Source organism: Gossypium arboreum, chromosome 11 (assembly GCF_025698485.1).
Source record: "Gossypium arboreum isolate Shixiya-1 chromosome 11, ASM2569848v2, whole genome shotgun sequence".
NCBI classification, from domain to species: domain Eukaryota; kingdom Viridiplantae; phylum Streptophyta; class Magnoliopsida; order Malvales; family Malvaceae; genus Gossypium; species Gossypium arboreum.
In genome coordinates this window covers 108,250,926-108,278,925 of record NC_069080.1, presented here as the reverse complement: position 1 = coordinate 108,278,925, position 28,000 = coordinate 108,250,926, and the positions used below count along the sequence as shown (strand labels likewise).

Below are 28,000 nucleotides of genomic sequence, written 5' to 3'. Positions count from 1 at the left end.
TATGTAGATTGAATTGAAGTGAAGTTGGTAGATCGGATCAACACAACAAGGCACACTATCCAGATCAATTTCGGTAGCTTTTGTTTTATGTTTAAAGATTAATATGGCATGTATAGAGTTTAAATGAAATGAAGTAAAGATGTTATAAACTAGTTATCAATATTTTGTACTAAAACAGTTTTTGGTTAGTAGCAGTAGTTCGACTTTGAAAATTCATCATAAATTATGGAAATTGAATTATAGGTTGAATAAGATATTAAATTAAATCCTATTGAATCTAGTTTCACATAGAAGAAACGATGTAAGCAAAAGACTTTCATATTAGGAGATATTTAAATTTTTCTGAGACAAGGTCAGAGTGATTTCGAGCTCCCCTGTTCTGATTTTGGAAAATAATTAAAAAATTATAAAAGAATAATTATGGGTTATAATTTATATGCATAAAATCCTTAATTAGTATATTTTCAAAATAAACAAATAGAAACATCATCTGAATCCCGTATCAGGAGATAATTAATTTTTAGTGAAGAGAGGACAGAACTGTTAGACAGCAAAACAGGGGAGACTTTAAAGAATAAACTGTACTTATTGGCTAAAGTAAAAATTCTAAAAATTTTATGGTAGGAAGATATGTGAGTCTAATTTCAGGAAAAATTAGTGGATCTTAATTTGGAGTTTTGTAGCTCAAGATATTAATAATTTAGTGACTATGACTCGAGTGGACAGCTTTGATGTGAATATAAGTAAATAATTGATTTTTTGTGTAATTATTCCGTAAACTTCGGTGACATCTTGTAACCCTGTTCCGATGACGGATATGGATCAAGGATGTCACATAATCCCATAATTTAATTGACATTTTCTTTTAATTCACCCCATAATAAAATTTGAACTCATGTCTCTTTAATTTTCCATATTTATATATTATCACTCAATCAAAATCTCACTTATTATTTATATTAGTAATTTTATAAATATATTTGAGTGAAAATGCCTAAGAGGTCCCCATATTATAAAAATCTGATCAAATTAGTCTATCTTCTATTAAATGGATAAATTTAGTCATTTCACTATTAAAAAGAGTCAAATAAGACCAAATTGATATAAAGTTAATATTTATTGTTTAGAAAATATCATTTACTATTTAACAAAGTTAATATTTTTAAAGTTTTATGATTTTGTAAATGAAATCTTTTGTTTGGTCTAAAAGCGTAATTGCAAAAAATCATTTTCAAGACTTTTTTATACAGAAAATGTTAAATCTATTATAATTTAGACTTATTTGATTTTTTAATAGAATAGAGATTAAATTGATACATTTAATAATAAAAGGACTAATTATCACCAAAACATAATAATAATAGGACTAATTCAATTCAATCTCTATAATACATATACCTAGTGGCAGAGCCAAGGGGGCCCTAAATGGAAAATTTCTATTTAGGCTCTTATAATTTATAAAATTTAAATTGTAATGGTAAAATTACACTTTAGCCCCTCAAAATGATAAAATTTAATTTAATCCTTTAAAATTATAAAGATATAGACTATTAAAATAGTGAAAGTAAATTTTACTATCATAAAATATACAATTTAATTCTAACCTCAAAAAAAAATTCTAGCTCCATACTGCATATACCTCCTAAGTACTTTAACCAATTATTTGTTACATAATTTTACTTTACACGAAGTGTGATATAATCTAATATATATAAATTTTAATTGTGATTAGAATTACAATTGTAATTTCAAATAATACAATATTCAAATAATTAACATTAAAATTAATTATTATAATAGAAGGCGGATTGAGTTTTATTTTTCTTTCGCAATATATTTATCACATCTTCAATTTTCATTTTTAATACGAAAATTAAGAACATAATTCATAACTTCAATTTCATTTAAAAGGTTAGAAGTAAACCATACAACAAATACTTATTAGTTTAACATGAATGGTTTTTTTTCTTTTGCAAAGTAAGTTACAATTAGTGTATAAATTAATATTTTAAATATTAAATATTAGAATTATAATTTCAATATTCAATTTATAATGTATAATATTTATTAGTTTTCTTTAAAAGTTTTATATCAAAACTTATATAATTTGGTACATTTTAAAACATCTCAGATTTAAGTTTAATGACTTTAATAATATTTGCCATTTTTTTATTTTGAAGATATTATTTGTAATTATTAAACCTAAATAAGTGGTATTAATATATGTAATAGCATCGAATCAATGTTATTGAAAATGATTGTATGAAATAGAATATTATCACTTTTAATAGTTTAATGTTATATTAACAATTTCATCCTAAATTTTAAAAATTCTTTTAAACTTAATTTTTTCAAGATGAAAATCCTTATATGACATTAAATTATTAAAAAAGGATACAAATGATGCAATGTTACTGTTTTATACAATTATTTCCCCAATGTTACTAATCTAACGCAAGTTATGTTAATGTTTTCGGTCTTTCAATCATTAATTTATTGGGTGTATGTTATGTGCATGTTAAACTTTTTATGATATTTAAATAAAAATTAAATAAATTTATATTGAATTTTATTTTTTATAAATATATGCAATAAACTTTTGCATCACACTGATTAAAAAATTAATATGATAATAAAAGGCACCAACACACTCGCCACTCTTGTTTAATTTTTTCTTATTTTTTTAGTAACTAATTTAACAACCTAACTTTTAAAAAGTTAATTACAAAATTAGTTCTCATAAAAATGAAAATTCAATTTAATCCCTAATACCAAATTGAAATTCTATTTAATCTCAGAATTAAATTAAAAATTCAAATAACTCCACAATCCATCATCAAAGAGTTGAGGTTTGCTCATCATGATATTTGAATCTTGAAACCTGAACAAAATTAGGTGTTTATAAATGATTAATTTAATTATATTTCCTTTAAAATTAAACCTATTCTTTTCTTTATTTACTAATTAATTGAATCCTTAAGAAATAATAAGAGTTAATTGCCCTTATTGATTAAATTAGATAAAAGATAAATACAAATTTATTAAATAATTGATATTAAAAATTATAACAAAATGTATTTCACATATGGCAGGTTGTTTTTCTTTTCTTGAGGCAAGGAGAAAGAGAGAAGAAGAATAAAACAAATTTAAAATTAGTGATTGTGATTATTTTTGGTTACTTTTTACGTCTAAGCATTATTATGATTTTTGGAAGAAAGTTGATAATTTATTTTAGTTTTAATTAATTTTTATATTCAATTTAGAAAAAAATGCATTCATATTTGTGGTCCACAATTATTTCTTATTAAATTAATTAATTGTTTTAATTTAAACATTACTTTGACTATTTTTATTTTTATTTTTATTTTTTAAATTTAATATATTCAAAAGGTTATTTCGCATATTGACTCATTGGTGGAGGTAGATTCCTTGCCCGACCAGCTAAGAAAAATAGTTAGAATTTTAAATAATGTTTTTACTTTAATTTTAGAATTTTCAATCTTAAAATGATATATTTAAATGAGTTACTCATAACTTACTTCAAATATTGAAAAAAAACATAAAGGCATAGTTAAATTAGGGATAATTCATTTAACATTTAAACCAATTCAATTCTTTCCTTAAACATTCTATTTGATTAGTATAGTGAATATAATTAACCCATCTTTGAAATTGTCCTCTAATTCCTTATTTCAATCAACCAAAACTATTGAACTAACAAAAGTTAAAAAACAAAAAAAAAAAAAATCAAAATCAAATTTCTACACCAACGGAAAACCCCCAAATAATTTTTAAACAAAATTAAACATGCTAATATTAATAAAGTGAAGATGCATCTATGCAGTAGACAGTTCCAACAACAAACACAGACTCAAGTATAACAAGTACCAATAATCACAGGAAGCGACAATTCTAAATACATCTTCTAACCTTTGCATATAAATGTAATTAACAGGACACATCGTCACCTAACTGGCGGCGGTTTTCGTGGCAGCTTCCTCCATATCCACCGGTGTTTCTGTCTCCATTGCCGTCACCGTTTGTTCCCTCAACCGTAGCTCCCCCATGCTCTGCACACAAAAACCCCAATGCCCTTAGCAAATTAATTTTCATTTCTACCGAATATGGTCTTGTTTCGGAAATCAATTTTATACCGTCATCGCCGGCGAAACCACCTTTTCCGCTGCCACAGCCGTACTTGTTCACCATAGTTACAACTGTATCCATGGTAGCTTTTTCATTGAGACCCAGTTTGATTTCAGGAACGTCCTCTCCTGCATAAACAGCAACCACGAAACCACCAACTCATACAGTGTACTAATGTGTTCCGAACAGAAAAAGTGACCGGTTTTCAATCCAACCAGCCTGATTGGTCATGTGATGAGATTCATGAGAACATCTAAGCAAGTCTATTTACCGTATTCATCGGAAAATCCACCATCGCCCCCACAATTCCCACCAGTGTTCACGGCAGCTACAATCGCATCCATGGTAGCTTTTTCTTCAAGACTCAATCCGATTTTGAAAACATCGTCTCCTGCATAAACACCATCAGCCAATTTATACGGACTCGAATCCAAACAGCCCAGTGGGCAATGGGTCTTTTCGGCTCCACAATTTTATTTTATTTTACCGTAAAAGCGGTCAAGTCCGCCGTTGTCGCCGCCGTCACAGTTCATCATTGACAAAATAGTATTCATCATAGCTTTCTCATCGAAACTCTGGACAGTCTCCAGATCTTCATTCTCAATAGCCTCAATGAAAACCATGAAGTCCTCAAGAAATTTTGCCTTGGGCGCTTCATTAGCTACCAAGTCGCGGTTTTTCGTGATAAGCATGGAACGCTCCCTCTCCTTTTCAACTAACGCAACAAAAGCAGCCCTATGTGACTCTTCCAACCGCAGTGTCTCCTCTTTCTGCGCTTCCAATGCACCCTCCAGAACCATGGAAATCAGATCAAGGTGATCCTGTTTTGTCAGGTAAAGTAGAGAATCAAATATACATGCATCAACAGAAGTTTAAGGCATTATTAACAGTTAAAGAACATATAAATGAACAAAAACAACAAATAACGAAATTAGACAAAGAGATATCCAAGTATCTCTAACCATTTGGGAAAAGATCAGTGGAGGTTCGAATACGGTGGTGATTTTGGATATAATAAGAAAGAAAAAGAAACAGAGAGGTACTGAAATGGGTCACACAAATCCGGATGATATGATACTTAACTAACGAAGTGTTTGTAAAGGTTGGACCCGCCCCCAATTTTCACTTTGACGTGTAAACTTTAAAAACCGACACGATACTGCGGTCCCCCGTTTGCGTTCATACTTAAAGAGAGCCACGTAGGCTAACAAAGCTCGTGCTCAAACGCTTGCCGGACAACTCTCCCACGTGCTACCCTACCTGATTAAATTTTAATTTCATCATTTTTTATCCTCAGTTATTTTAGACCTGATTATGGTCTGGGCACCCGGCCCGGCCCAAAAGCTTGTTCGAAAAATTGAAGGTTTCGAATAAAAATATAAGTCCAAAAAAATGAGTTTAAAAAAAAAAAAGTTCATTTAGAAAATGGATCAGACCTTGGACAAGATTTTTTTAGTTTGGGCTCATTTTTCAAATTTCAAATATATAATAAATATTTTATTTTATTTTAATCATTTTAAATTTTTAACTTTACTTTTCTATTTTCACTTTCACTTTCAATTTGTGTATTGTATTAAGAATTATTTTAGTATCATTTATATTTTTAAATGTATTTAATTTATTATATTTTAAAATTTTATTTAATAAAATAAACTAAAAAATTTAATATGGGCGGGGTTGAGTCGGGTTTGGACTTAACAATTTTATTTTGAGCGGGCTTGAATAATTTTTAGGCCTATATTTGAGCCGGACTAAAAAAGGGCCTTGAATTAAGTTATTTAAATTATGTTAAATTTCAAATTTCAAATTTTTATATTACAAGTAAATTATCACACATGTAGTGTGATGTGTAAAATTATAAAATTATATCATTTTTTAAAATTTAAAAATACTATTTTGAATTAAAATTAAAATTTTAAAATTTGAATTAAAAAATTAAATTAGAGATGAAGGATTTAACTTTACAATTTATATTGACTAACAGATTTAATTATTGCAGTATAATTTAGATGCAGTGGACCAAATTTATATAAGCCAAAACCCTTATTGGCAAACGTTATCTTCAGCCTTTTGACTATTGTGCATAAAGATGGACAAATTTGAATTTATATCATTCTTTTAATAATATAGATAATCCAATTTTTATGATATAAAAACCTCTCAAAAATTTTAATAGAGAAAGTTATTGTATATTATTAATTTACTTTGTCCTTTTCAACTATATTCTTAGATACTTTATAACTCCTTTTTTTTTTTTTAAATTTTTATCTCAAGGAAATAGAAAATATGATCTATTGATAACATCTAAAATTAAATGCTTAATATCTTTTAATCCAAGGACCAAATTCATACATAGAATCTTACTTACAATTAATATATAGGCATCCAACATTGAATTACAATAATACTTATAAATATTAATAAATCTCTTAGTATTTTGAGGCTCACTCAAACTGTGGAGAATGGATTTTCAATATACAAAGCATTTATTTTTTATTTGAAACCGGAAACTAAACATAAAAATGAAATACTTTGATTTCCAAACAATCAAAAAAAACTTTATTTTTTTTTTACATTGGACAGAATTTTAAATAAAAAATGGAAACTTTGATTTTTGCCCAAAGTTTTGTTCAACAACATCTATTGAGCCTACCTAGGTTAATTTTCAAATTCAGGCTCAATTCGATTTAAAAATGAGCTTATTTTTTTATCCAAATTTGATCTAATTAAAAAAGGTAAATTTGAATTCCACTCGACCCATCATATTTGAATTTTTAAATTAGTTTATATTTTAAAATTTTAAATATATATAATACACTAAATTACTAAAATGCTAAAATAATTTTTTAAGACATTAAAAATATTAAAAGTATTTATATTAAAAAACACTACCATAAATTAATAAATATTTTATTGCATTAAATATAATTTTTTAATTTTATGTTTTGGGTTGGGTTATTTAGTTTGGTACGTGTTTTCTCTTTGGGTTTTTGATAATGAGTTTAATTGTTATTAGGTTCATGATTCAATAAAAATATAAATATATTTAATTATTATTTAACATATTTAATTAATATAATATTTTATTATAACATATTTTATTCAAGTTGGGCTCATATGTTTTTTTGTATTTTTAATTTTAAATAATTTTTATTGTTCATAATTTTAGACTTTTTAAGTATATATTTTTAATTTTTTATGATTTCATTTAAAATATGATTAAAAATTTATTTTTATGTACTTTAAAGTATAATGACTAAATTGATAAAAATTGTAAATATTGAGAGCTAAAAAATTTATTTTACATTTTTCATATAAAAGACCAAGATTTTCAAATAAAGAAATGTTTCAAAATTAAAATAGAGGACTAAATTTTAAATTTCAAATATTACAGAAACATTTCACATATTTAAAATATATAGAGTAAAATTTACAATGGAGAAAAAACTAAAAAAATTACTTTGCAACAATGAATTGTTGGGATAGATAAGAATAAAAAAATATTATGTTTGCCTTTTTTTTTTTTTTTTTAATACAAGTAATTATTTTGGATCAATTGCATCTATTGATAGTGACTTTTAATAATTGGAAAAAGGTATAGGATGGATGAATGTAATTGTACTTTTTTTTGACATATATGAGAAAAGATGTAAATTCACTGTAAAACAATTCACTACAAGTTTACATAGATTTAATAAATCAAACTCAACATTTTAATATAAAAATTAGAGAAAGGGAAAAAAGTTAGAAATTAAGTGAGGTAAAATGATGTTAGTTTGAAAACCCTAAATTTTTAGATTATATTTACACAAGGTTGAATTTTAATAATCCCCTCATTCAGTTTTTCATATTTATGTAAATTAAATCATTCTTCGACTAATTTTTTTTTTGCTATGTAATTTATATTTTCCATAATTTAGCATAAAGTTGTTGATAATATCAACATATTACAAAATTCTCCACCCAGTTTTTAAACACACTATATATTTATAATTCTAATTAATGGTCCAAATTCTTTTATTTAATTTTCAGACCATCTTTAGATTTAAACTCATGAGTAGTTCTAATCCATACAAATAATATATGATAACTAATAGGAAAAGGTATGGAAGATTCTCTTCAAACATGCAAAAGTCGTCAAAGCCATTGTAAATGAATGTCTACATAATTCCATAAACAATTCTAGATGGACTGTCCACTTGCTACTTATAATAATCTTATTCCTAGGTATATATTTTTACTACAAATATCCCTAGGTTTATTAAGTACACATGTTTGTCACCACAGAATCATGACAAACATTGTCTTTTTTTTTTTCATTTGTTATTGGAAAACATCTGGTTGAAGGTTTTTTTTAAAAAATTTGGAATTTCGTGATTTTATTTTAACAACTTTATTTTATATTTAAAATTAAAATTTAATTATAAACATAATTAAATATTTATATTAAATTTATTTTTATAATATTTTGAAACATAAATAAATAAATAAAAACAATATTGTAACAAAGAAATCATAAGAAAGTAAAATACAGAAGCAAAGTGAAGGATTGAAGAGGAATGAGAGCAGAATTGGGTTCCAACTGAAACCAAAGGTGAGTTAGTCAAGAGTCAAAAATCGTAGATAGCTATGATTTTGTGATGTTGGAGCTATTAAATGCTTCTAGACTAAAAGAAATATCACAATTATATCCAACTTACAAAGTTAATTATATATTTTAAATTAAAAATTTTTACAAAATTAACTCATCAACACATCTCCATTCTCCCATCACAAAATTATTATTTAAAAGAAAAAGTTGCACACTAGATGACAATATCTCGTGGCAAATTTTATTCAAACAAAAATAATTCACTTTCTTTATTATCTTATTATTCTATTATTTTTGCCTTCTAATTTAAATTTTGAATTTAAATATTAAAAATTATTATAATTATCGAAAGATTCATTTTGTTAAAACCGATTCAAGAATGAGAATTATTTATAAAAATAGAATTTTGAGAAATATAAAAGATGTACTTCTATTCTATACAATTTTTCAAATTGTTTTTATAAAATAAATTTTAACATGAAATTAAATTCAAGCTTAATAAAAATAAGTGCTATTGTGTCCAACTATTGAGCTGGAACAAAATTGCATTTGGGATTGGTGAGTGAAATTATAAAATTCAGGAGGTTGTTTCTGCACGTGCTACCAATTTAGGCATAATTTAGATAAACAGTGTATTTATTTTTGGTGAGGTTAAAAAAAATGGTAGTGGTGAGATTAGTTACTGTAGAGGTGAGATTGGATATTGTAGCAGCAGTGAAGTGTATGTTTGGATTCAAACGCAGCTATAATGGTGTGGTGAAAATAAAAAATTACTATTAAGGATATCAAATTAAAATGAAAATATAATAGAAGTTTTTTAAATTATTTTACTTTTACAAGATTATTAAAATATATGAATTTATAAATTATTTAATAAAATATTAAAATATATCTTCTGATATTTTATTATAAATTATTAATTAATTATATAATTATTTTTATAAAATCCACTTAAACATATTATTTATTATCATAAAAATACAAACAATATTTTTATTGGACTTGAATAAAAACAAGGAGTTTATAGTGGAAAATAGCTTTCCACTGCAGGTGCTTAACTTACCATTAGTTATCCAAACATCAAATCAATGCAGTAAAAAGGAATATTCTCTCAATATCTCATCTCACTAAAACATCAAATCAATGCATTAAAAAAGAAATATTCTCTCAATATCCCATCTCACCACGGCTTATTGTGCATCTAAAGGAAGCCTTAGTCAAAAGGACAAAAACAAGCATATGCAATATGTGATTTTTCTCATAAATACCATTAAATTTTTATATTTAATCGCATATGCTTTTATACAGTTTAAGTTTTGATTTATTGATGACTGCAAAGTTTTAAAATAAATTATTATTTTAAGATAAATTCCTAAATTATATATAAATTTTGGTTCAATCTACAATGTCATACATTAATTTTATTTTTGTGAACTTTTGATTTAATTCAATTTTTACAAACTAGTGATACAATTATCAATATAGCATTATTTTACATTGCATATTGCATACACATATCTAATATAAAATAAATGACATAATAACTTTTTGGCTCTCCAACTTTACAAAAAATCATTTTAGCCCTCCATTTATTTTTCCGCCTCTTTAACCCTTGAACTTGCTTTTTTTTGTCAAATCACCCCATAAATGATGAAAAATTTAACTTTTTTAACTTTGCTGACATGACATAAACGTGGATACCATGTTAACATTTAATTAAATTTTAAAAATTAAAATTATTTTAAAAATTAAAATCACTAAAATTATTTTAAATTTTAAAATTAATTAAATCCTAACATATCATCCACAAGTATGTAATGTTAGCAAAGTTAACAAACGTTAATTTTTCCATCCATTATGGGGTGATTTGATAAAAAAAAATACAAGTTCAATGGCTAAAAGAAGCGGAAAATTAATTGGAGGGTTAAAATGACTTTTTCTTTAGTTGGAGGGACAAAAAAGTCATTATGCCAAAATAAATTAAAGTATTTATTTAAATATGTACAATTTAATCAAAATCAAAATTTCATATATACATTTGAACCACAATCTAATTTTCATGTGTATAATCACACCAAATCAAGTATATATATCAAAATGCACATTAAATCATAATTAATATATAATTTTATATTTTTCCTATTATTTACTATTTAGCTTCTCTTATGATATAACTAGTTTTTTATCCCGTGCAATATACGAGTTTAATTGTATATATAAATTAAAATATATTATATTTTTTAAAAAAAAATTATTACAAAATTTAAACGTTTTAGAAATACTATGAGTGAGAAAATAAAAAAATATAAATGTCTAATTTTTAGAATGTTTATAGTATCATAAATTGAAATATATTTTATTTATTAAAAATTGTTAAAAATTTATAGTGATCTATTTTTTAAAAAAAACTAATATAAATATTGTGTATTTAATTTACTATAAATAGATTTTTCAACCTTAGTGAACATTAAATAAAAATTATTAACTACTTGTAAAAAATGTTAGTCGTGTTGAATTAAAAAAATATAGATCTTGCATAATTTTAAATACCCACATCCATCTTATATATAACATAAAAGAACTATCTCAAAACTTAAGTATACCCATTTTAAATATAGTAAAGAAGAAAATATTTTGGAATTCAAAAACTATCTTACAACCCAATATTTTCATATATGTTGTGTATATTCTCCTGTATTATATACGTGATGTGTACTTATTTCATTATTTTATATTAACTTTTTTAATTTTTATACAAAAAATTTTAATTGTTTGAAAAATAGAAGAATTTTTAAAATGGAAAAGAATTAATTGAATTTTACAATAAAATGTGCAATTTTAATGTGAAATTGTTATTTAAAACTAAATGAAATTTTGTATTACGAGTAATATAAATTATGAGTTAAATAAAACATGTATACAAAACTCAAATTTATAAAAATATAAAAACTTTGAGTAAACTACCCAAATAGTCACTCTAAAATTACTTCATTCTTGTTTTGATCACTCTAATTTTTTTTTTCAAATATGGCATTGTCATTAGTGAGTGTTCCTGTTTTGGTCACTATTTCGTTAAAACCCAAACGAAAAATTGATTAGGATGCCATTTATTATTGATTGTTCTGCCAATTATGTATATAATTAAATATTTCAAAAATTAATTATAAAACCCATTACCATTCCTAAATTCAAAATCAACCTTTAAACCCTAAAATTATTCAACCTTAAACCATAATATCATGCTTAACCTCAAAATCAAATCCTAAATTTCAAAATTATTAAACCATAAGCCCATTTACCATCGCATTTCATTAATACTCAAATAAAAAATGCAACAACAATCATACCAATACCCCATATTATCTGTTCTTTCTTCCTTTCCCTTTCAAATTCGTTTATTTTCCTTTAGCAACCCAACTATTTGTTTGGGTATTAATGAAATGCGACAATAAAAAAAAGATTAGGGTTCAATGATTTTGGTGTTTAGGGTTTGATTTTGAGGCTAGGGATGGTAATAAAAGTTTAGGTTTCAATGATTTTAGGATTTGATTTTAGGGTTAGAGATGGTAATAGGGTTTGTAATTAATTTTTGAAATATTTAATTATATACATAATTGGCAGAACAATCAATAATAAATGGCATCCTAATTAGCTTTCCATTTGGCTTTTAATGAAATAGTGACCAAAACATGAATCATTATTAACGACAATGCTATATTTGACAAAAAAATTAAAGTGATCAAAACAAGAATGAAGTAATTTTAAAGTGACTATTTGGGTAGTTTACCTTAAAACTTAAATTAGAAAATGAGACTCACTTTAAATATAATTAAAAAAGAAAATATTTTAAAATTCAAATAACTAACTTAGAACTTGTAAAAAAAAAAAAAGTCATTGCTAAGTTTTATTCTATAAAGAAAAGGATTAGCGATAAAGACATATAAGAATTGAACTGATTTCAACTTCATATTATTCACTAATCAATGCCTTTAAATAGGTAAAATACTAATAGCTAATAGCTAGGAAATAGGAATCCTACTACAACAGAATATCGAAATCAGAGGAGCAATAATAGTAAAATATTGATAAATTATTAACAGATTATTTGCACAAGACATGATCTTTTTAACCAATTACTTGACTCATCAAACTCCACACACACACGTACAGCTTTAACAGACTTTCCCTTAAACCAAAAACTCGCAAATATTTAGTTTAAAAGATTATAGCTTCAAACTGATGGATCTTCCAAAGTGTAGACACCAAGCAACCTTTTTAACTTCTGAAATGCAGCTCTCTTTAAAGATTTAGTGAAAATATTAGCAATTTGGTCTTCACTCCTACAATAAATCAAATCAATGATGCCATTATTTGTAAGATCCTCAAATAATGGTACTTTACATCTATATGCTTGCTTCGTCCATGTAACACTCGATTCTTGGAAAGTTTGATTGCGGTATTTTTGTCACAAAAAATTGTTGTTGCTCCTTGCTGCAATAAGTGTAGTTTGTCCAGTATTTTCCTCAACCAAACAACTTGATAGGCGTAAGCTATTGTAGACACAAACTCGGCTTCAGTTGTAGATAAAGTGACAATTGATTGCTTTTTTGAAGACCATGAAATAGCCCTTGAACCCAACATAAATGCATAACCTGAAGTACTCTTTCTATTATCTTGATCACCAGCATAATCACTATCTGTAAAGCCAAATAAATCTGATTTTCACCCTTTTTGTAGAACAGACCATAACTAACAGTACCTTTCAAATACCAAAGTATTCTTTTTGCAGCTAAAAGATGAATTTCCTTTGGGCACTCCATGAACTTGCTAATGAGACTTACAACATGCATAATGTTTGGTCTTCTTGCAGTTAAATACATCAAGCTTCCCACCATTTGCTTATAGATGGTGCTATCAACCTTCCTCCCTTCAGGATCTCAAATAAGCTTCATGCCCACTCTAGTAGGTGTGCAAACGAAGTTACAATTCTTCATTTGAAACCTGTCAAAATTTATTGCATATATTTCTTTTGAGAAATAAAAATTCCAGCAGCAGATTACACCACTTCAATGCCCAAAAAATAATGAAGCATGCTAAGATCAGTTATATCAAATTCAATCATCATAGATTTATTGAATTTGTTAAACATGGTAACATCACTCTTAGTAAAAATAAGATCATCAACATATAAGCAAACAATAATCATTTTACCTCCATCACCAACCTTGGTAAAAAGTGTATGCTCATATGAACACTTTAGAAAGCCTTCTTTTAGAAAGTAAGCTTCGATGCGACCATACCAAGCCCTTTGGGGCTTACTTCAACCCGTACAAATCCTTCTTTAACCTATACACCTTGTGCTCATTTTTGTAACACCCCCTAACCCTTATCTGTCGTTGGAACAAGGTTACGAGGTATTACCAAAAAGTTCAAAACAATAAGAGCAATCACATAATTATTCTACATATATATCACAATTTATTTATAAGGTCCCTTTAATGAGCCCTCGAGGTTCAAAACATATATTAGAAACAAATCGGGACTTAATTGGAAGCTCAGAGAATTTTTCGTGAAATTTCAAAAATTTTCATAAGTACAGGGCTCACACACCCATGTGCCAACTGGTATGGACTCAAAATGAGCCTTTTACATCAAGTAACCCAACCCTGCAATTCTTAAACCACAAGTAACTCATAAACAAATCTTTCAACCAATCCAATATAAGTTCAAATACACCTAAATTATGTCAAAAACCACAACCTAAGGACCTAATCTATGTTTATTCATAAACATTATCATATGTATTATCCAAATCAATTCAATTGATTTGATTCAATCCAATTCAAATACTATATTAAAATGACCTAAACATGCCATTTCATAATCTTAGTATTTCATTTATATTGTATATAACCTTCCAAAGTCAATTTATAACACCACTTACAATCATATTTCAAAATAACCTATACAATCAACTTAGGTACATGCCATTTTACAAAAGAGAATATACATCACCATTTTGCTGATTTCGGGATTTGCTTGGATGCTAAATTGGAACTTTTGACTTCAACTAATGTAATGTCCTGAATTAGGGCCTAAAAGGAATAGTGGTTCCGAGATAGAAATAACTATTTTATAATTATTTTGATGTTTATGATATGATTGCATGATTGTGTGAAAATTTCGTGATGAAATCCTATGCCTAAAGTGCTTAAATTGAAATTAGGGCCTAAATCGAATAATTTGCAAAACTTGCATTCTAGGAGTTTTTAGTATGAAATTGCTTTGGAATATTAATGAGGAGGTCTTAAATAGAAATTTGACCAATTTCTAAGTCTATGGACAAAAATTGGACATGGATGGAATTTTTTTGAAAGTTTAGTAGGAAGGGCATTTTGGTCATTTAGTCATTAAAATGAATTAAAAACAAAATTAAAAGCCAATTTTTGTCCATCTTCTTCATTAGGCTGAAATTTCAAGGGTTCTCCATAGCTAGGGTTTGTTTCAAGCTTTCAAGCTCCATAGTAAATGATTCCAAGCCCCGTTTTTAATGTTCTTTACATTTTTGGAATCCCGGTAGCTCGATTAAGCTTATGCTAGCAATAATTCAACCTAGGGTTCATATTTGGAAAAATACTCATATGTGAAATTTGTGTACTTTGGTGTTTTATGATAGAATATGAGGTTTTAAATTATGTTAGACAACTTTTACTACTCGGTTTTAAGTGAAAACGAGTAAAAGGGCTTAACCGGTAAAAATACCTAATAGTCATAAGTGCATGTTAGAGTGTGAATTTGATGTTGCTATAGAAGGGAAAAATGATCATCATGTCATAAAACATAAGAATAAGGGCTGAAATTAAATTTCTGAGCCTAGAGGCAAAATCATAATTTTGTAAAAGTTAGGGGGCAAAAACATAATTTTTCCATAATATGATTTTTGGATTGAAATAGATAGTATGAGTGTTAAATGAGCTAAATGTGTTGTTATAGATTAAGAAAGGCGTGGAATCGACCTCGAACGGGGGAAGGAAAAGATTTTGGACTAAATTGCAAAATTTCCATATTTTGCACCGAGGTAAGTTTGTATGTAAATAATACATTATCTTTATTTACGTTTTTATATTTCAGCATATTTTATATATTGTAGCTGATTTTGAATCATAATCGACTATTGGAAGAATGGAAATAAGTATTAGAAAGTGAAATTCTTCCTGATTGAACCTTCGGAATCGAAAGATATAGATGGTATGTAGCTAGGTCACATGTATGGTGCCAAGTGCACATCATGTGTACAAGAGAGCTACGAGATACTATGTGGTAGGGGTGAGCAAAATTCGATTCGATTCGAAAAAATCGAAAAAAAATTCGAATTTCGAATTATTCGAATCGAGTTAATCGAGTTAATCGAATTAATCGAATCAACTCGAATTTTTTTTTCGAATTTCGAGTTCGAGTCGAGTTGAATTATCGAATTCGAATAACTCGAATAATTCGAATAAACCGAATATAAACTATATTTTTAAATTTTTTTAGATTTTAAGCTTTTAGTAATTATAAACCCAAGCCCAAATATTTTATTAATTTATTTTATCCCATTTTTTCCCCACCCCACCCCAAGCCCGTTTGCCCAAAATATTATTTTCCCAAAACCCATTCCTCCCCTAAATCCAAATTAATTCAAACCCCCCATACCCCAGCTGTAGCCAATTCCAATTTCCAATTATTTTTCTTATTCTCTGATTCTCCCCACCACTAACTCTGTTTTGTATGAAATGAAACCCTAAAATTAAACTCTTTATTCAAACCCCCATTTCCATGAAACCTTAAATTTTATTTTTCTCAAAAAAAAAAACTCTAAAATTAAAATCCTTCTTCTTTTAATTCATTACAATCTTCAAATTAAAATCTTTACTCCAAATCGAGTAAGTCTTTGTCTTTGTTAAACTGTTATGTAATACGCCCATGTATGGGTAATTTAATTTTTATGTTTACTTTGCATGCATGATTTCTTTAGGAATTTTGATGCATTCTTCTTGCTGTAAATTTTCATCAAAATGATGTAAATTGTTGGCATGTATGATAAACTTCTGTAGAAGCATATACTTGCAAAGAAAGACAATTTTTTTTTCTTTTTCCAAGCCAAGGCTGATTTGGTTCCCCAGAGCTTTTGAGTCAATAAAATGCTTTCAAGCATTGTTTTTCAAACATAAGGCTTATTTATTACTCAACCTTGATATAAACATGCATACATGGACTGGATAATGAGATAGAAGTGTTCTTGTGATTGAACCGATTTGAGCTTATGTTTAGTTTGCAAGAATTTAGTTTGCTTTCTTGCTGCAAAAATCTGCAGAGTTTTGTTCATAATGTATCGTTTTAGGATAAATGGTCATTTTGAGATGTAATGTTTGTTTTATGAGGGATGCTGTGTGATGTCTGGTTCCCTTTCACCATAGATTTCAATTTGTATGCCCCTTTTCTTTGCAGCAAGTTTTTGAATTTTCCAGGAGTAAAACATAACAAATGGCCTTTCTATTTCCTTTGCTAGATGCACTACACACTCTTTTTTTTTTCTTTTAATTCCTTTTCTTTTTATTGCAATAATATCCCCACAATTTGTATCAACTTCATAAATGTCAAACCTTGATTCTTACCTTCAACTACTTTTGTGCAGGAAGAAGTTGATTGCAGATGCAAAGGCCAGTTTTATTCGACAAATACCTGAACCACTAAAGGAAGAACTAATCAAACGTGGTGAGTTGGAATATTGACAAAAGTTTTGATCTGTTGAGGCCTTGTAGAAGTTGTTTTCTTATTTCTTCAATATAATTTTGTTTTGGCTGAAAAGTGAGGAAATCTTAATTCATTTTGTATGAAGAACATTTTGGAAGAAATCAACTAGTATTAAAATATTAGCCCCTCGAGTCAAAGTGCGAGATAATTTTATAACCGATTCTTCCAACCTTATTGGTCTCATGGATCCGGTTATTGTGCGTCTATAAATTTTTATATTTCTTTTCATTTATATATAATTTCTTATAACCACAGTAATTTATATTTATTTAAATTTTAAGTGATATAATCGTATCGTATGCTTTAAATTCTAATCTTATTTCATTTATTTTTCTTTTCAAGTCCAAAGCTATATGGTAACACTAAATTTCAAAGCAGTCTTTCATTGGCAAACTGTAGTCATAATACTGTTATATAAAATTGTCTAATAATTACTTCAAATTTGAGCAAGTTTGAATAAAAATTTATACTAAAAATATGAATTTAAACAAAAAAAAATGTATCGCTTCAGTTTCCCTTCAAGTGAGATCTATTTTCTAATAATATTATGTAATTTATTTACAATGATTGAAGAAGAAAAACCTACAAAGTTAGGCGATGATGGGGTTCGAGGAATTTTAGCTTTATCCACTATTCCACTTGATGTACAATAACCCTTAACAAATATGAATTAGTATCCTTATAATGTGTTATTAAGTGCTATCTATTTTAATTTATGCTATTGTACTATTATATTAATTAATTTATGCTATTATACTATTATATTAATTAATTTTTAATTTAACGATTTATTAAGTTTGATTTTAAATCAATTATTGGTCATGGTTAGTGATTGCAACAAATGTTTACTTGTAGATAAGTGATCCAAAGCGAGATAGTTCAACTCAAAGTTCACAAAATTCTTCCCCAAGTAAAGATGATCAAACAACAACCAATGAAAATGTTCGAAAAAAGATTACTCCAAGATCAGCTTGTTGGAACCATTTCACCAAATTTGTGACTAAAGAGGGGGAGAAGAGAGCAAGGTGCAATACCTGTGATGTTACTTACACCATGGAATCAACTTCGGGTTCTACAACAAATTTGAATAACCATTTGAAAACATGCCTAAAAAGACCTCGAGGTAATATTTCTATCCGAAGCAATCAGAATTAGCATTGATAAGGTTAGCCAAGAAACAACGGATTTATCAACTTGGGTGTTTGATAAAGATGCTGTTAGAAGAGCATTAGTTCGTATGATAATTGTGGATGAACTACCTTTTAAAATTGTAGAGGGAGAGGGTTTCAAATACTTTCTTTCTATAGCATGGCCACGGTTTAGTCTTCCATCTCGTTGGACAATTAGAAGGGATTGTCTTGATTTATTTAACTCCATGAAGAGTGTGATGAAGAACTGTTTTGAAAAAGATATAAGTAGAGTTTGTTTAACTACAGACACTTGGACTTCATTGCAGAGGATATCTTATATGGTTTTAACAGCACATTGGGTGGATGATGAGTGGAGATTGCAAAAAAGGATTATAAATTTTTGCCCAATATTAGCTCATAGAGGTGAAAGCATAGGTCAAGCCATTGAAAAATGTCTTCGAGATTGGGGGATTGAAAGGGTCTTCACTATTACGGTTGATAATGCATCTGCCAATAGTGTTGCCATTGAATATTTGAGAAAGAAATTCAATCATCGAAATGCTTCTATTGCAAATGGAAAATTTATTCATATGAGATGTGTTGCACACATTCTTAATCTCATTGTGCAATACGGTATTAAGGATGCTTCGTATACGTGGATCGAGTTAGAGGTGCTGTAAGGTATATAAGAGCATCACCATCGAGGTTGACAAAATTCAACCAACGGGTAAAAGAAGAAATGATAGATAGTAGGGCTCAATTGTGTTTAGATGTGCCTACTAGATGGAACTCAACATATATGATGTTAAAGGTGGCTGAAAAATACGAGCGTGCATTTGAATCATATGTACGTGATGACCATAATTTTTTTCTTGATCTTACTGCTGGAGATGGAGTTCCTACATTTGATGATTGGGAAATTGTTCGAAGAGTTATAAAAGTATTGGAGCCTTTTTATCATCTTACATTGAAGGTGTCCGGATCTTTGCATGTTACCTCTCATTCACTTTTTGAAGTATTGACGGATGTACATTGTCTTTTTGATGGGTGGCAAGATTGTGGAGATCTAGACATAATTTCTATGACTTCCAAAATGAGAGAGAAATATAATAAGTATTGGGGTGAAGGAAATAAGATCAACATGCTAGTTTACTTGGCGGTCATCTTTGATCCGCGATGTAAAATGAGTTTTTTGGATTTTGGGGTCAACTTGCTTTTTCCTAATATTGCTAATGAAATTATGAAAATGATTGATAAAGAATTGCATTGCTTGTTCAATGAGTATTCTTCTAACACAGGGAGAATTGAATTGTTTGAAGGTAGATCTAGTTCTTCAACAAATCTTTGCAGTTCAATGGAAATAGATCAGTCAGAAATAAAAACGGGCTTGGCCAAACAAAAATACCTTAAGAAGAAGAAACAAGTTGGATCAGAAAGCAAATCTGAGTTGGATAGATATTTGGGTGAGGATGAAGAAGTAAACAATTCAAGTTCATTTGATTTATTATTATGGTGGAAAATGAACAGTCCTAGATTCCCTATTCTTGCACAAATGGCTCGAGATATTCTTGCTATTCCTATCTCAACAGTTGCCTCAGAAAGTGCATTTAGCACGGGTGGACGTGTTCTCGATAGTTTTAGAAGTTCTCTAACTCCTCTCATGGTCGAGGCTTTGGTTTGCACACAAGATTGGCTTCGGAAATCTAATGATGCCATCAATCTTAAAGATTATGTTGATGAACTTCAAACAATGGAAGATGGTAATATATAAATTTTAATTTATAAAATAAGCTTTTGTATTATTTATATTAGTAAGCATTCCCATAATTTAACTAACATTTTTTGTTTTTAAATTTGCTAGATTTATTCAAAATACCCGAAGATCAAGAAGGTAACATACTTAGCATTAGTTTATAAAGTTAAATGTTTATTTAATTTATTTTTGCAAACATTTTTTATCATTTAACTAACTCAATCAATACTTTTACTAGATGTTTCAAGATTATCAACTGTGATTGAAGCACAAGAAGAAAGTTAAACTATTCTATAATGGTTTTTGAACTGATGTGTTATTGTTATTAGTTTGGTTTGGTTTGTTATTGTTGTTGGATAATTGAGCTTTTGTTGTGTTCTTTTTTTTTGGACTGGTGTAGGTTTCTATTGTATTTTGGATTTTTGCTTATGTTTTTTTTAATTACAATGTTGTTGTATTGTTTTTGTTGTTTATTTGGACTCATGAAGAAACTTAAACTATTCTATAATGGTTTTGAACTTATGTGTTATTGTTATTAGTTTGGTTTGGTTTGTTATTGTCGTTGGTTAATTGAACTTTTGTTGTGTTTTTTTTTGTTTGGAGTGGTGTAAGTTTCTATTGTATTTTGGACTTTTCTTATGTTTTTTTATTATAATGTCGTTGTTTACTTGACTCATGTTGTTTACTTTGACTTTTACTTATGTTTTTTTATTATAATCTTGTTGTATTTTTTGTTGTTGTTTATTTGGGTTGATGTTGTGTTGCTTGTATTTATTCACTTATTTACTTTAATTTTTTGTTGTATGATCGTGTTTAAAAACTTTAAAGAAAATTATTTTTTTTGAAAAATTACATAAAAATAAATAACGCTAGTCATTTTTTTTTAAAACTTAACTCGAACAAATATATTCAATTCGATTCGATTCGAATTCTATCTCACTCGACTCGATTCGAGAAAATTTCAAATAAAGTTAGGATGATGAAATAAGATTCGAAAACTCGATTAACTCAAAAATTTTCGATTCGATTCGATCGAATACTCACCCCTACTATGTGGTAGCTAGGTCACATGTGTGATACGGGATGTATACCATGTAGACAAGAGAGCTATGGGATAAATGTAGCTAGGTGGCATGTGTGGTTCCAAGTGAAGGACACCATGTAGACAAGAGAGCTACGAGATAAAATGGCTAGGTCACATGGGTGGTACTAAGTGTTCATGTTCACCATGTGTACAAGAGAGCCGAACAATGTGATGGGTGGAACTATGCGCTGAAACCACCAAGTATCCGAGACTCGATCCGAAGTGTTCAATGAGAAAATCGACTAAATGAAATTATGTATGACCTTGTAATGATAAGTGTAAGAATACACATGTGTAACGTATGAGTAATAAGCTCGATATGTGACTGGAAGTTGGAAAAATTGTTAAGGATAAGCAAAAAAATGCAACCAAAGTGTGAAAGATCAAAATTGATAATAAAACTGTTTGGATAGTCGCAGAGATGTGAATTTGAAAAATCACCAAAAATAGTAGGAATTTAATTAAAGGCTGAATGAGATATGAAATTAAAGCTTAATGAGACTATTTTCATGTAAAAGAAACAGAGCAAGTAAAGGAGTCCTATATTTTGAGATATTTATATTTTTGTGAGACTTGTTTAGAATCACTACGTGATCCCCTATTCTAAATTTGAAAAATCATTAAAAATTGTACAAAAGTAATTAAGAAATATAGTTTATATTAATAGATTCCTTATTGAGTTTAGTTTTAAATGAAATAAATTTCATGGTTATTTGACTTTTTTACAGGGAGAAAATTAATTTACAGTGAACAGAGGTCAGATCAGTCAAGCTGTATAACAGGGGAAACTTTAACTAATAAACTGTACTAATTGGATGAACCAAAAATTCTAGAAAAATTTTAGTAAGAATTAATATGAGTCTAGTTTCAGAAAAAATTTACGAAATTGGATTTTGAGTTTCGGAACTTGATATATGAATTTTTAAGCGACTATAACGCAGATTGCCAGCTTGTCTGGAAGTTTTAAAAATAAATTGTTTGAGCTGTATAAGTAATGAATTAAGTCCGTTAACATCTCGTATTCGACTCTGGTGACAGTCTCGGGTATGGGGCATTACAACTAACCTGTGCACGGAAACAAACCGTGCGTTGAGTATATACACTCAGTGGTATTACTATAATTCAAATTTATAAATAATATAGTAAATTATGCATATTCAATTTACACAATTAGTCTTCAATAACCATTTCATAAGTTGTATTCAATTAAACTCATATACTATTTCATTAATTTCAATTCATTTCATTCTCACTTCTCATTCCGATATCTCAATCCATTTCATATACATAATCATTCGGTTTATCAATTCATTCAATGCCAATTCTAATTTCTAATTCGTTCATTTACCCCTATTAACTTGACTCGGACTTTGACGGATACACGGATCCAACCAAACACACCAGTACGGCACCTTGTGCCTCATCGGCCTTGCCGAAGTGAATCGGTACCTAGTACCTCATCAAATTTAATTCGAAGCAATAATACGACACATAGTGCCTCATCGGAATTATCCGAAGCAATATTACGACACATATAGTGCCTCATCGACTCGAGGTCAAAGTATCCCTGAACACTTCCAATCTTATGGCATGCCAATTATAACTGACTTAGCCCGACTAGTTAATAGGGTTTCTAATTCACTTTCTCAATTCAATTTCAATGAACTTCACACCAATCTCAAGTTCTCATATTTTCAATTCAATATCGTAATAACTTATTTAATTCAATTCAAATCACTTTCAATTTCCAATCCATATACATTCAAATATTCACATAATTCATAATTCAATATCATTTCTTACCTCAATTCCACTTATCACACACATTAATTAAAATTAAAAAATAAATAATAACTAAATTCGAATTATAGTAATACAAGCCGTGATTTCTCGATTTACTCCTCGTCAATCTTTTCTTTTCATTTCTTGGCCGATGTCTCTGGCACAATATTAGCTACGAAAATTTAAAATAATTTACAATCATCAATTCAATATCAATTCACATCAAATATTTAAACTTTCTATTCAATTTTTAGCTTGATTTCAATTTAATCCCTAACTAAAATTATTTTTCATTTCTATCACAATTTATACTTTATTTTCACTTTGTAGCACCCCAAACCCGGCCCAGAAGTTATGGCCAGATCCGGCATGCCACATCAAAAACGTAAAAAAAAAAATTCCATTCTAAGTCCGAAAATTGTACTTGATGTTCAAAAGATTAATTCATTAAGGGTTAAAGTGAATGGAAGTCATGCACCGGTAGGAAATCGGAAAAGAGGTGGTGAGTCCATCGGATCGCTAAATACCAAGCTCCTTCGGATCCAATCCTAGACATGCATACCGCCATTGCCACACCTTAACGTCATGGATATTTCTAGGAAACCGATTTGATTAAGTCATTTTAGGAAAAGTGATTAATTTTGGAAAATACTTTCATTGCGGAAGCTTTGCTTGTTGTCGTGTTATTTTGAAATCAACTGTTGTTTTTGAAAACGCGCCTAAAGCTATCCAATTTCAACAGTTAAAATAAGTATTACCTATCTTAGTAATACATATTAAAACCATCAAAAATAATTAAGTGGCCTTATTACATTTAAAAGCCCAAAACTTCAAACGTAAATAAAAGGATGTCCAGTTCACGGAAGAAAATCAAACTTTCGAGCGGGTGGCCACTCAATTCCCTCACGACTTCAAGCCCACTATGGTTGGGGATTTCTGCGTGGATGAAAATAAAAGGGTGAGTTTGGGGAAACTCGGTGTGTAAGGAAAACCCATTCAAAGCTCAAGTCACTCAAGCCTATTGGGCCTAAGCCCATTCAGTAATGATGGTCTGGGCGAGCCCTTTTGATTACAATAAAGCGGGCCTTAGCCCTTATTCAGATAATGATGTATGGCCCATAGGCCCATTTCAAAATACATGCAACATCAGTAAACATATGCAAGCCCATTTGGGAGACTACTCCACCCACCAACCACTACACTCCACCCGTACCAGCTATACACTCCATGTGGGATAGCTCAACCCACCCCAACACTCCACGATTCTTGACCTTGCTGCTCGATTATCGATAAATTGAGGCAAAGCCTCCAGTACGTGGACAAGCCACTTTCAGTACTTCCTCCGTCAATATCCCAATCTCATGCATCAGATAATAACAACATGGCATGCAGTAAATAGCAATAGTCAAACATGCATTTAGGTCAATTTAACCCTAGGGGTATTTCGGTAATTTATCTCCTAAGGGTAAAACTGTAAATTTTCCACTTTTAAAGGCATTTCAGTAATTTATCTATTTTAGGGTTTTCATGCATATTCCTACCTTTCACGTACTAACAGAATCACTACTGAGGGTTCTTACGAATTGGGCCGATTGGCCCATCATTCCAATTTTGGCCCATTAAGCCCAAAAATATCGAAGGCACGAAATCATGCACTTTGCGGTCAAACATTGCAGCTTACCAAAAACATTAATCGATTTACCTCACGAGCATTCGCAGACACTCAAATCTACAAAATACGGTTTTCGGCATTTCGCTTTTCGCTTTTGCCGATCCGGACTAAGAAAGAGGGTGTTAGTTACACACACATTTGCGACGATATCTTGTGAAATCCACACACGAACCGCCTACAATTGGATTCTTGACACGTTAATCTAACTATTCAAATACAAACTACGTATTAACCCCTTACAATATTTGGCCAACCACACCTACAGATCATAGTAAGCTTATAAAAAATCAATAAGCAACTCATTAACAAATTTTTGTCAATGCTTACCACATAATCATAATTTCACTGCAAGCTGTCTTCCTGAGCAATAGTCACTAAATCATTTATAACTGGAGCTACGAAACTCCAAATCAAGTGCCGTTAATTTTCCCTGAAAATAGACTCATATATCTTCTATCCATAAAATTTTCATAATTTTTGGTTTAGCCAATCAATACCAGATATTTCTCAAAGTTTCTCATGTTTCACTGTTTGACTAATCTGACCACTCTTCATTACGAATCAAATTTCTCATTGTACAGAATTCAAAATATGTTCTTATTTATTTCATTAGAAACTAGACTCAATAAGCTTTAATTACATAATTTATTCAGCTTCTAATTCTTCTCCCACAATTTATGGTGATTTTCCAAATTCACGTTACTGCTGCTGTCCCAAGCAGATTTATTACCAAATCACTCTTTCACACATGCCTTGCATGCATGTTATTTAAACATGTATATCACCAATCAATCATCACATATCTATGATTTTACTTAAGTATAATCTCCATTTCATCATTTTAAAGCACAACATGTTAGCTGATTTTTCCTTTTAACATCTAAGGCACATGCATGCTCATTTGTTTGGCTCAACTTCACCTATCTTCCATTTTTCATCAAAAGAACATGAAACAACAACCATTTCCTTCATTTTAATTCATGACTAAATGCTCACAACACAACTAAAAACCAAAATATGCTTCAAGAGTTAAGGTAGAATCAAGAAGAACTCATGAACCTCAAAATAAAAGCAAACTACCATGAACTTACCTTCAATTTTCTTCCCCAAGTGACCGAACATTCAAGAGCTTTCTCCTCTCCTTTCTCTTCTCTAACTTTAGGCTATGATGAACAAAGATGGACAAAACTTTGTTCTTTTCACCCCTTTTTCTTTTAATAAAATTTCATATTTCATCCATTTAATTCTTTAATACAAAAGATATGAAATGCCCATCATGAAACATTTACCTAAACCATTATCATGGAACATTTACCTAACCTATTATCAATTTGTATCAATTTGTACCATAAATTATGGATATCAAGTGCACATTTTGTCTACAACAACATGATGGCTGGCCACTTCATGTAAAATGGGAGGTTTGTCATGCAAATCTTCCTATTTTGCACTCCTATTTATTTGGTCACTTCAATTTAGCCTATAGCATTTTCAAACATTTTCACATAGGTCCTATTTCATAATTTCACTCACAAATGACAAAATCAAAGCATGAAATTTTGCCAACATTCACAGAATTCCCGAAAATTGGAGCGTTACACACTTAATTTCTACTTATAGCTTAACTTAACCTTCAAATTTTCATCACAAAACCCTAATTTTAAATTTCTTACAATTTAATCCTTATTACACGAAACTTATAACTTATTCTACAATTTAATCATTTTCCCAGTTCTAATTTGAATTTCTATCAACTCAATCCCTAATTCATCAATTAATTCAACATAAGCTATATCCAAAAAATCTACTAACTTTCAAAATTTCAACATATACCTAGTAGTATTTTATTCTAAGATCATAAAAACTCAATAATTACAAGAAAATGAATTAAATAAACTTACCAATTTGAATTTGAATCCTTAGAACCCTAATTTTCTTTTTTTTTTCTTTTTTTCTTTCTTTCCCTTTCTTTCTTTCTTTTCTTCTCTGTTTTCGTTTCAATTTCTATTCTATTTCATTTCTTTTATTTGTTTATTTTATATAATAATATAATATTTAATATAATAATATAATAATATAATAATATTAAATATCTTTTACTTAAATAATAAGTAAATATATAAATGTATTACAAGTGTATATATATTATTACACATGGTTTCATTACCATATATTTTTCACTCTTTCATTTATTTATTATTAATAATAATATAATATAATAACATACTTATTTATTAAGTTAATATAATATAATATATATTTTTAATTAAAAATATTTTTGATATTTCACATGTAAACCACCTCAACTTTAGAAATAGGCATAATTTCCTATTTAGCCCCTTTAGTTTTTCTTTAATTTATAATTAAACTCACACTTTATTCAATTTAATCCTTATACCTAATTAACCTTAATTTAAACAAATTCTCCTAACCAAAACCTAATTTATCACACAACTAACTTCGTAAATATTTTTAATAAATATCTATGAATCCGTTTTACTAAAATGGAGACTTGACAATACACTTTTCCTATGCCCGTAAATTTTTAGGTCGTTACAATTTCCATGCTAAACATATCCAGGAGGTTGCTCAACAAACACTTGTTCTTTCAAATCACCATGTAAAAATGCCGATTTCACATCTAATTGGAATATAGGCCATGAATTTTGAGCTGCAAGAGCAATCACTAGCCTGATTGTATCATGACGAGCAACAGGGGCAAACACCTCTTTGTAATCAACACCAAATTCCTACTTATAGCCTTTAGCTACTAAGCGCGCCTTAAATTTGTCAACCTCGCCATTTTCCTTCAGTTTTTTCTTGTAAACCCACTTCACACCAATTGTTTTGTGCCTTTTGGGAAGATCAGTCAACTCCCAAGTGTTGTTGTGTTCAATGGCTATCATTTCTTCATTTATTGTTTTTCTCTATTTGGACTCTTTCATGGCTTCTTCAAATCCTATTGGATCACAATATGAAAATAGAGCAAAATGTCTAACTTCCTCTTCATTAATTCCCTTTACCACAAAATTCTCTATCCATGCAG

At 28.7% G+C, this 28,000-nt stretch overlaps 1 protein-coding gene and 1 long non-coding RNA gene across 2 annotated transcripts; one reads left to right on the top strand and one right to left on the bottom strand.

Annotated features, from left to right (window-relative positions):
* Positions 1 to 3,788: 3,788 nt before the first annotated feature.
* On the bottom strand, positions 3,789 to 5,282 carry LOC108472837 (uncharacterized). The gene is made up of 5 exons (XM_017774394.2): positions 5,109 to 5,282; positions 4,634 to 4,967; positions 4,418 to 4,537; positions 4,155 to 4,274; positions 3,789 to 4,070 (listed from the first exon to the last, which is right to left on the bottom strand). Exons 1-5 carry the CDS (start codon positions 5,109 to 5,111, stop codon positions 3,949 to 3,951), a joined length of 699 nt encoding a protein of 232 aa, XP_017629883.1. The 5' UTR covers positions 5,112 to 5,282; the 3' UTR covers positions 3,789 to 3,948.
* Positions 5,283 to 20,292: 15,010 nt separating this feature from the next.
* Positions 20,293 to 20,772, top strand: LOC128283652 (uncharacterized). Its single transcript, XR_008274048.1, has 3 exons — positions 20,293 to 20,423; positions 20,525 to 20,554; positions 20,655 to 20,772. It is a non-coding gene; the product is annotated as an uncharacterized LOC128283652 (long non-coding RNA).
* The last annotated feature ends 7,228 nt before the right edge of the window (positions 20,773 to 28,000 follow it).